At 41.9% G+C, this 11,741-nt stretch overlaps 1 protein-coding gene across 2 annotated transcripts in view; it reads right to left on the reverse strand.

Moving 5' to 3' along the window:
• Window positions 1–11,741, reverse strand: part of TMEM50B (transmembrane protein 50B) — a 41,122-nt gene that overhangs the window by 6,139 nt on the left and 23,242 nt on the right. The window contains exons 5-6 of one of the 2 annotated variants that reach the window (XM_008066935.1): window positions 7,422–7,514; window positions 557–614 (exon numbers count right to left, since the gene is read on the reverse strand). In XM_008066935.1, coding sequence (XP_008065126.1) covers window positions 557–614; window positions 7,422–7,514 — 151 coding nt within the window. The remainder of the gene's footprint in view (window positions 1–556; window positions 615–7,421; window positions 7,515–11,741) is intronic. The other variant, XM_021717043.1, reaches the window with a different exon arrangement.

Genomic DNA, 11,741 nt, shown 5'->3' on the forward strand with positions numbered 1-11,741 from the left:
GAGCAGCCACTGCACTCCAGTCTGGGCGAGAGAGTGAGACTCTAACTCAAAAAAAAAAAAGAAAAAAGTGAGACCCCTAATTAAAAGGCCTATGTATGCTCTTTTTTTTTTTTAGTTGTAGTCTCACTCTGTCACCTAGGCTGGAGTACAATGGCGGCACGCTCACAGTCACTGCAGCCTCAACCTGCTGGGCTCAGGCAGTCCTTCCACCTCAGTCTTCCAAACAGCTGGAACTACAGGTACGCACCACTGTACCCAGCTAAATTTTTGATTTATTGTAGAGATGAGGTCTCACCAAGTTACCGAGGCTGGTCTCAAACCCGTGGACTCAGGTAATCTCACCTTGGCCTCCCAAAGTGCTGGGATTATAGGCGTGAGCCACCACACCAGGCCTGCATGCTCTTATATAATAGAAAATAGAGCATACATAGAAGTTGTATCATTGTAACTAATCCAAGGAATTTATACATGTTCCATGTACTCTTATATATGCTGCCTTAACAGCGCTGACACTTTATAAATGTTATAGCTGTAGTTAAGAAATTAGGCAACTTACCTAAAAAATATAAGTGCATTTTGAAAAAACACAGCTAGTCCTGGATAAACATCAGTATCTGCACACACAAAGTAAAACAGATTAGAAGGTTACGTAGGCAAATGGAACCGACAGTCTTTGTGTCATTCCTAATGACACACTGTAAATTATAACATATTGCTATTATTTATTAACTCTAAGACATCTATAATGAAATGGAAATAAGAAAATACTAATCTCATTTTCCCAAAACAAACGATTGCTCTTACATTAGATAAACGTCAATGAACTTATCAGGTTTTCTTTTTCTCTGAAGTAACTGTTATTGTTCTAGCTGCCTCAAAACTGCTGAGAAAGCATTAACTTGTCCCTTTGCCTCCTATGGCCAATACAGAAATACAAATGGTTAGAAGGACAAAAATTAAATTTGTGACTATGTAACAGTCTGTTAAATTGTTTTATTTCATGAATTCAGGAGGTTTTTGTTTTGTTTTTTGTTTTATTTAAGTCAGGGTCTCACACTGTTGCCCAGACTGTAGTACAGTGGCACAATCACCACTCACCACCACAGCCTCGCCCTTCTGGGTACAAGCAATTCTCCCTCCTCTGTTTCCCAAGTAGCTGGGCCTACAGACATGCACCACCATGCCCAACAATTTTTTTGTTTGTTTGTTTTGTTTTGAGTTGGAGTCTCACTCTGTCGCCCAGATTGGAGTGCAGTGGCCGCTCCCAGCCACCGCAGCCTCGAGCTGCTGGGCTCCGGCGATCCTTCCGCCTCAGCCTTCCAAGTAGCCGGAATTACAGGCATGCGCTACCACGTCCGGCTGATTTTTTGATTTATTGTAGAGATGAGGTCTCGCTGCCCAGGCGGGTCTGGAACCCACAGGCTCAGGCAATCCACTCACCTCAGCCTCCCAAAGGCGCAGGATTACAGGCTGAGCCATCGAGCCCGGCAATTTTTTTTTTTAATAGAGACAAAGTCTCACAATGTTGCCCAGATTGTGTTTTTGTTTCCTAAAGAGACAGGGCCACACTACACTACCCAGGATGAAGTGAAGTAGCTATTCACAAGCACAGTCAGCACACTACAGCCCCAAGCTCCTCGGCTCAAGCAATCCTTCTTCCTCAATTTTCCAAGTAGCTGTATTATAGGCATGTGTCACCATGCCTAACCCCCAATCCCAGAACTTTACTGTGCAAATGTGTCAGATATAAAAACAATCATTACAATTAATCATCGTGTTCTTTAACTGAATCTATCCTACACAAAATGGTTACTATCATCATAAAGCAAAAAAAAGCAACTATTTAAATTTTTGTGGATAATTAACTTTTGTAAAACTATAAATGTTGATATTTTTATATCAATATTTTTTATTATGGTTTTATGGGGTACACTTAAGGGTTAGGTGTATAATTACATTTCATTCAGGCACCCTGTTGATAAGAGGTGTTTCCCCATCCCCAGACAGATATTTGCTACTGTTAATCCCATCCCCACCCACATAGTTTCCCAGTACCGTCAGTCATTTTCTTATAGTATTACATTGGATGTGTTTCATTATGTGAGTGAGAACATGTGATACTCGGATCTTTGTTTCTGTGAGAGGTCACTCAGTATTATAGACTCTAGTTCCATCCAGGTTGCTGCGAAATTCATGATTTTATTCTTTTTTATGGCTGTGTAGTATTCCATCGTGTATATGTACCACATTTTTTTAATCCAGTCCTCTTTTGATGGGCAGTAAATGTTGATTAAAAATCCTGGACAGAGCCACGCACAATGGCTCATGTCTGTAATCCCAGCACTTTGGGAACTGAGGCAAGAGGACTGCCTGAGCCCAGGGGTTCAAGACCAGCCTGGACAACTTGGTGAGACCTCGTCTCTACAATAAATCAAAAAATTAGCCGGATGTGGTAGTTATGCCTGTGGTTCCAGCTACTTAGGAGGCTGAGGCAGACGGTTCACCTGAGTCCAGCAGGTTGGGGCTGCAGTGGCCGTGAGCATGCCACTGCACTCCAGCCTGGGCGACAGAATGAGACTCCAACTCAAAAAAAAACAAAAAAACAAAAAAAAACTTAACAGGACCCAGGTGTGGTGGCTCATACCTGTAACCCCAACACTTTGGGAGGCAGAGGTGGGAGAACAGCATGAGTCCAGGAATTTGAGACCAGACTGGGCAACACAGTAAGACCTTGTCTCTACAAAAAAATACAAAAATTAGCCAGGCATGGTGGCGCACACCTGTAGTCCTAGCCACTCGAGAAGCTAAGAGGGAAAGACCACTTGAGTCTAAGAGGTAAAAGCTACAGTGAGACAGGATAGTGCCACTGCTCCAGCCTGGGTGACAGAGGGAGACTGTTTCAAAAATAAATAAATAAATACTGGACAGGATAAAGAGACTGGTTTGATTTTTATCTTTTATCTTTTATTTTTATTTGAGCTGATGTCTCACTCTGTCACCCAGGCCGGAGTGCAGTGGCACGCTCACAGCCACCGCAGCCTCGACCTGCTGGGCTCAAGCGATTCTTCCACCTCAGTCTTCCAAGTAGCTGGAAATACAGGTATGTGCTACCACACCCAGCTTGTTTATGTGTCTATCTAGTTATCTATCTAGCTATTTATTTATTTATTTATTTTGAGTTGAAGTCTCACTTCGTCTCCCAGGCTGAAGTGCAGTGGCACAATCACAGTTACCCCAGTGACAACCTGCTGGGCTCTGGCGATCCTTCCGCCTCAGCCTTCCAAGTAGACAGAACTACAGGCATGCGCTACCACATCCTGCTAATTTTTAACTTACCGAAGAGATGAGATCTTGCCAAGTTGCCCAGCTGTTCTCAAACCCACAGGCTCAGGCAATTCACTCGCCTCGGCGTACCAAAGTGCAGGGATTACAGGCTGAGCCACCGAGCCTAGCCTATTTTTTTATTTATTGAACAGAGTCTCACCAAGTTGCCCAGGCTGTCTCGAACCCCTGAGTTGAGATAATCCTCTCACTTCGGCCTCCCAAAGTGCTGGGATTACAGGCTTGAGCTACCGTGTCCAGCAATTTTTAGCTTTTTTAAATGTATTTATTTGTTTATTTAGTGTCAAAGTCTCACTGTCGCCCAGGCTAGAGTACAGTGGCACACTCAAGCTCACTGTAGCATCAATCTTCTGTGCTCAGTTGATCCTTCCGCCTCAGCCATCTAAGTAGCTGGAACTACAGGCATATATCACCATGCCCAGCTAATTTTTTGGTTTATTGTAGAGATGAGATCCCACCAAGTTGCCCAGGCTGGTCTGGAACCCATGGGTCAGGCAATCCTCTCGCCTTGGCCTCTCAAAGTGCTGGGATTATAGGCATGAGCTACCATGCCCGGTCCTGTATCTTAATCTTTAAAAAGTGCCAGCACATACTGAGAAATTTCTTTTTTTTGTTTATGAGTCAGAGTCTTTGTCACCCAGGCTGGAATGCAGGGAGTGCAGTTAGTGCAGCCACCACAGCCTAGATCTGCTGGGCTCAGGCGAGCATTCTGCCTCAGCCTTCCAAGCAGCTGGAACTACAGGTGTGTGCCACCACGCCTGGCTAATTTTTTGATTTATAATAGAGATAAGGTCTTGACATGTTGCCCAGGATAGTCTCGAACCTATGGGCTAGGCAGTCCTCTTACCTCCCTCTCCCAAAGTGCTGGGAGTATAGGATTATTTATTTATTTATATAGCCTGTAGTTCCAGCTACTTGGAAGGTTGAGGTGGAAGGAACACTTGAGCCCAGCAGGTTCAGGCTGCAGTGGCCAGAAGTGTGCCAACTACACTCTAGTCTGGGCAACAGAGTGAGAATTCAACTCAAAAGAAAGAAAGAAAAAAAGGATTAAGATACAATCAATTGAGTGTATAATCTTTATGAACAATACTTCCCTACACACCTTACAGAAATGATAAATCTATTCCTATTTTCATTACAGAAACTATAAAGTTCCATGTGTTGATTCATTACTACAGTAAATAAGCAGGTCATTAGCCTAAAGCTATCTCCCTACTTATGAGTCCCTACATGACAAACCCCAAGCTAACTTAGTATGTAAACAAACTAAAAGGTAATTTTAGTATACATTTTGTAACAAATAGCTGAATGTCAGCCAAGCAAACTGAGATTCAGCCAATCACAAGCAGCCAACCGATCATGCCCAAATAAGACAAACACACAGCTGTGGCCAATCTAAAGATGTTTTCATTTGCTTTGTGTTCATCCTATAGCTGCTCATGTTGTTCGGTGGAGTACTCTGAACCTCTTCTGGTTCTGAGTACTGGCCAATTCATGAATTGTTACTTGTACATAAACTGTTAAATGAGTCTAAAGTTTTCCTTTTTACATAGTTATAGAAATCTTTTGAGGAAATCAGTGATAGCAGCCCACATTTCTTAGAGATAGGGATAACATGAATATAATACACAATTTTCCTATATAATTACAATTATATAAAATAGACAAACCTATTGAAGCAGAAAGTACATTAGTGGTTGTCTAGGGCTAGGGGAGAAGGGTAATTGGGAGAGACTGCTAATAGGTATGCAGTTATAAAAAAAAATGTGACAAAACTGGATTATGGAGGCCAGGTGAAGTGGCTCACACCTGTAATGCCAGCACTTTGAAAGGCCAAGGCAGGAGGACTGTTTGAGCCCATAAGTTTGAGACCAGCCTCATACCTGTAATCCCAGCATTTTGGAAGGCCAAGGCAGGAGAACTGCTTGAGCCCAGGAGCTTGAGACCAGCCTGGACAACATAACGGTGATAGCTCATCTTTACAAAAAAATTTAAAAATTAGCCAGGTGTGATGGTGTGTGCCTGCAGTCTACTACTTGGGAGGCTGAGGTGGAAGGATTGCCTGAGCCCAGGAGATCAAGGCTGGAGTGAGTTTTGATCATGCCACTGCACTCCACCCTGGGTAACAAAGTGAGACCTAGACTCAAAGAAAAAAAAAAACTGAATTATGGTTATGATAGCACAGTTCCACGAACTGCACACTTTAAATGGTGAATATGGTATGCAAATTATATCTGAATAAAGCTATTTTTTAAAAAGCATTTTCTGGAGAGGTGCAGTGAGTGGGTCATGCCTGCAATTCCAACGCTTTAGAAGGCTGATGTGGAACACTGAGGTCCTGTCTCTACCAAAAAAATAATAATAATAGCTGAGTGTGCTGTCTTGCACCTGCAATCCTAGCTACACAGGAGGCTGAGGTAGAAAGATCGCTTGAGCCCAGGAGTTTGAGGCTGCATGATCATGCCACTATACCCCTGCCTGGGTGACAGAGAAAGATCTTATTTTTTTCTAAGATACTTTCCTTCAGATAAGCTTCATAATAGAACTTTGTGTGCTATTAGTATTTTTAATTAACTAAAATAACACATTTTAGATATAATTGGTGAGCAATGTTATTTAAGCATTAGTCAACCACTTTTCCCTTGTACTCTGACCTTTGTGCCAAGTCAAAGACAAAAGAAAAACAAAGGAATAGACCAGGCATGGTGGTGCACACCTATAACCTCAGCACTTTGGGAGGCTGAGATGAGAAGATTTCCTGAGCCCATGGGTTCGAGACCAGCCTGGGCAACTTGGTGAGACCTCCTCATCTCAGCAATAAATAAATAAGTAAATAAGATGGGCATGGTGGCGCATGCCTGTAATTCCAGCTACTTGGAAGGATCACTTGAGCCCAGCAGATTGAGGCTGTGGTGGCCGTGAGCATGCCAGTGCACTCCAGCCTGGGTGACAGAGTAAGACTCCAACTCAAAAACAAAAACAGCAACCCCCTCGGGTCCCCTCCCACTGTGGAAGTTTTTCTGTCCTCTCACTTAAAAAAACAAAAACAAAGGTATTCCAAAGATATGATACTGATCAAACTATGAGACGTAAAAGATGCTGTCAAAAGAATTCAAAAATCAGCTGTGGGTCAGGAAAAGAATATGTGACAGTCAAGCAAAGAAGACACAGATTTCAGAGGCAGGATGAATAAACTACATTCTTTGAAACTCAATTCTTCCAGAGACACTGCTGAGACTGGGTTCTGCTTGTCAACCCCATCCTGCATGAAAAGCTAAGCCACCAAGAAAACTCGAGATGTTGTATTAAGAGCTCATTCCTCTGCACCAACTGTTTCTGCATGAAGGTTATCTGCCCTTAAAAACTCCGTTTGTACCTATGACTTAGGAATTGTAAAACTGGATTGAAGATACGAGGTGTTAGTGGAAAGAAAGATATCAGGTTCCACACCTCTTATCTGAAACCCATGGGGCAAGGTAAGTTTTGGAATTCAGAATTTTTCAGACTTAAGAACAATACGACAAAGCATATATATTATATAGCACCATCAGCTGGATCTGGACAAGCATCCCATAATCAAATACATTCATATTCATTCCTATAATAAGACATGTGCATTTTTAAAAAGTAATACTTTATAAAGACTAAAATGAGTCCCATGTCAGTTTAGGTTCAGGTTTTGTTGCCAAATTGCTTATGAAAAAACTTAACCATTTTGTGAACTTTAGAATTGTGTATAAGGGGCTATAGACCTGGACTGGTTTCTCACTTTTTCCACTACAACCCCCAGTAAATGGGCCTCTATTATAAGAGACTGGTTTCCAAGGTAAGGAAGTAAATCAGAAACTCTAGACACCACTGAGAGGAGCAGGCTTTGTCAGTGGCTTGGATTTCCTAACCAAGGCTATCCTGTTGCACTAAAGTGATCCTACTGACAAGTTTTATTAAACAATTTCTTCACACAGAGTAATATCTCCAAGCTAACCAAGTAATTACACTAAATTTTATTCCAGACGGAATAAGCCAAATACAAAAGACACAGTTGAATCTCTCCTATAAAACAGAGGAAGAATACTTACTTTGCGTAACATATGCACCAAAAAGAATCCACATGGAAGCAATAAGTGACCCAAACATCAACATGAAACCAATGAAAAGCCAAACTCGAGCACCTGTGTAGAGAAAAGGCTTTATGATTTTGCTCATTTTTGAAGTTCTATAATGTTTTAGGACTACATAACAAGCACTGTTAATCTGAGCTGTATTATGCATATCAGAGACAGTCACATATTTATATAAATCTGTTATAAGTTAACTGAATCATGATTTTAAAAAAACAAAAACAAAACTGAAAGGAGTTAAGCCATACATGGAAAGGAAAAAAGAACGTTAGTTATCTTTTCATAGACTAGAGATATTAATACCCTAACTAAAAAATTATACTGTTAGGCCAGGTGCAGTGGCTCAAGTCTGTAATCCCTGTAATTCTGAAGGCCAAGATGAGAGGATTGTCTGAGCCCAGGGGTTCGAGACCAGCCTCGGCAACTTGGTGAGACCTCATCTCTACAATAAGTCAAAAAATTAGCCAGGCATGGTGGCGCATGCCTGTGGTTCCAGCTACATGAAAGGCTGAGGCAGAAGGATGGCTTGAGTCCAGCAGGTCCAGGCTGCGGTGGCCATGAGTGTGTTACTGCACTCCAGCCTGGGCAACAGAGTGAGACTCCTACCCAGAAAAAAAAGCACTGATCTTGTCTCAGTTTCTAAGTACAATGATCTTTTTCCTACCTACTCCTGTTCCTTTTTATAGCTTTATTATTTAATAGCTTCATTTGTAGTATATTATTTTGATGATATTTTCCTATAAATTTCTCTGGAAATTAAATGGAGATAGTTTACAAGTAAACCATTTAAGAATGAAAGCTGGTCAGGCACGATGGTTCATGCCTGTAATCCCAGCACTTTGGGAGGCTGAGGTGAGAGGATTCCCTGAGTCCAGAGTTCGAGACCAGCCTGGGCAACTTGGAGAGACCTCATCTCTACAATAAAACAAAAAATTATCCAGGCATAGTGGCACATGCCTGTAGTTCCAGCTACTTGGAGGGCTGAGGCAGAAGGATCACCTGAGCCCAGCTGGTTGAGGTTGCGGTGGCTATGGGCGAGCCACTGCACACCAGCCTGGGCAACAGAGTAAGACTCCAGCTCAAAAAAAAAAATAAATAAATAAATAAAGCTGAGAGAAGCAATGCCTGAGTATGCCTATAAGATAGTTTGGGCCAGGTACAGTGGCTCACACCTATAATCCCAGCACTTTGGGAGGCTGAGGTGAGAGGATTGCTTGAGTCCACGGGTTTGAGAGCAGCCTGGGTCAGATCTCACCTTTACCATAAATCAAAAAATTAGCCAGGTGTGGTGGTGCATGCCTGTAGTTCTAGCTACATGGAAAGCTGAGGCAGAAGGATCACCTGAGCCCATCAGGTCAAGGCTACGGTGGCCATGAGCGTGCCACTGCACTCCAGTCTGGTCAACAGAATGAGACTCCAACTCAAAAAAAAAAAAGATAGTTTGCTCTTAATTTTTGAAGCCCTAGACAGAACTTGCACTACATTCACCATATAAAAATATAAACTGGATTGTGAATTTTAACTGAGTAGGAAATAGTCATGTAATAAAATATAACAATCACTTTGTAAGGGTAAGAAGTATGAGTTTGGGAACCAAACAGACCAAAGGCAAATACAAATCCCACCACTGAGCTTAAAAACTGTGGATGATAGCCGGGCATGGTAGCACGCGCCTGTAGTTCCAGCTGCTTGGAAGGCTGAGGCGGAAGGATCGCCAGAGCCCAGCAGGTCGAGGCTGCAGTGGCCGGGAGCGGCCACTGCACTCCAGTCTGGGTGATAGAGTGAGACTTCAACTCAAAAAAAAAAAAAAAAAAAACTTTGGATGAGTTACAATACATTTTATAAAAAATAGATATCAACATAATTCAAAATAATGTCTAGAATACTCTTTTAAAGAAAATGATCAAGTAAATTAGTGTGTGCTCTACATGTAACATTTTTACTTAATGTGCAGTACTTTCTTTTTCTTTATTTTCCCTCACTCCTAACATTACTACTAAGGCTGATATACAAGATATGCCAAAAAGTTAGTGCAGGCTGAGTGTGCTGACTCATGCCTACAATCCCAGCAATTTAGGAGGCTGAGCTGGGAAGACTGCTTGAGCCCAGGAGCTCGAGACCAGCCTGGGCAACATAGTGAGACTCTGTCTCTATATCTAAAAAATCAAAAAATTAGCTGCGCATGGTGGCACATGCCTGTAGTCTCAGCTACTTGGGAGGCTGAGACAGAAGGATCTCCCAAGTCCAGAAGGTTGAGGCTGAGGTAAGCCATGATCATGCCACTGCAACCTAGTCTGGGCAACAGAGTGAGACTCCAATTAAAAAAAAAATGTTAGTGCAAATGCATGCATGCACACACACTGTGCACTTTTAACTTAGGCTCAGCTGTCATTTGTCACTATATCCTCCCTAATTCTCCATGGATCCAGGAGAAGTGAGATTATAAAATCTGTATCAGTATTTAAAGTACCAGGTAGAAAAGAAAGTTTAGCTCTTCACAGCTCCTTTAATTGTTTTAAAAGATTATGGGCTGGGCGTGGTAATTCATGCCTATAATTCCAGCACTCTGGGAAGCTGAGGTGGAAAGATCACATGGGGCCAGAAGTTAAAGGTCAACCTGAGCAACATAAAAAAGGAAAAAAAAGTTTAGGTGCATATGATGGTACATGCCAGTAGTCCCAGCCACTTGGAAGCCTGAGGCAGGAAGGTCACTTGAGCTCAAGGAGCTCAAGGCTGCAGTGAGCTGTGATCATGCCATGCCACTGCACTCCAGCCTGGGTGACAGAGTGAGACTCTGTCTCAAAAAAAGATTATGACACAATATATGATCCCATTTATATAAAATTGTAAAAAAGGCAAAACTACAGTGATAGAAGGCAAATCCCTGATGGCCAGAAGGTGAGGGGAAGGACATTAACTACAAAGGGGCAGGAGAGAAGTTTGGGGAGTAATGAAATGTTCTATATCATGATTGTAGTAGTAGTTACACAACCATATGTACTTGTTAAAACTCATCAAATTGTACACTTTAAGTTGGTGAACTTCACTGTACATAAACTTTATTCAATTAAGCTGACAAAAAGAAAAAAATATATGGTATTAAACAGACAAAGAAAGTGAGCGGTTCTAGAAGGGAAATGAGCATAGCACATGGTTGAAAGAACAGGCTCCAGAGCCAGGCTGTCAGTGTTCAACCCAGCACCACCACTTACTTGCTCCGTGACTTTGGACAAGTTATTCAAGCTCTCTGTACTTTAATTTCTTTGTCTAAAAATGGGTCAGCACTTACCTCATAGGACTATCATGACAATTAAATGAATTAATATGTGTAGACACTCAGGACAGTCTGGTACACACACACTAAGCATTCCACTAGTATTTGCTCTTATTCTTTTTTTTTTTTTTTTAGCGAGAAAGCAGGATTTATTAAGAGGACAAAAAAGCTCCCATAGCAGGAGGGGACCCAAGGAGGTTGTCCTGCTCTTATTCTTAATCATCCTTCAAAATCCTTCTCCCAGCCAGGCTCAGCCTGCAATCCCAACTCAAAAACAAAAAACAAAAAACAAAAAAAAAAAACTCCTTCTCCCACTCCAAATGATTGACCACAACCATACAAATCACCCTCCCTGGTCCTTGAAGGCTGGAAATCGAACTTCTTGCCCTGTGCCTTTCACATAGGGCACTGAAATTCCTGTGGAAACAAACCCCTGGATTCTAACAGAATGTGCTACAACCTGAATAAAAGGAAAATAGTATTGAATGACAATTCAAACTACATAAACTTAATTTACATATAGACAAGTAGCATGCTTCTTCTAAACAATTTTGCTGAATTCTGGAGATGACTACCCAGGTGATCAGATTGACTATGAAAACACTATAGTCTTGGTTTGATCCCCTAATGCGTTTATTACTTTGCTGTTAATAAATACAGCCAGACATCTCGTAAGTAACATTACTGTCAGCAATTGGGTTAAGAATGAATTCACTGTTATCACTTGGACTCCAGGAAGTATAACATGGAGTATAAGATCCACTTTTATCTATACTTTTGAGTAACAGCATTTTATCTATATCAAGTGCAGTATAACATAACAAAAATAATAACTTCTGGCAATACCTTTAACTTTCTTAAGGATTTTTTTTTTTTTTGAGTTGGAGTCTCACTCCGTCGCCCAGACTGGAGTGCAGTGGCTGCTCCCAGCCACCGCAGCCTCGACCTGCTGGGCTCCGGCGATCCTTCCGCCTCAGCCTTCCAAGTAGCCGGAATTACAGGCA

Source organism: Carlito syrichta, unplaced genomic scaffold, assembly GCF_000164805.1.
Source record: "Carlito syrichta isolate Samal-C Ts95f unplaced genomic scaffold, Tarsius_syrichta-2.0.1 Scaffold309198, whole genome shotgun sequence".
Taxonomy (NCBI): domain Eukaryota; kingdom Metazoa; phylum Chordata; class Mammalia; order Primates; family Tarsiidae; genus Carlito; species Carlito syrichta.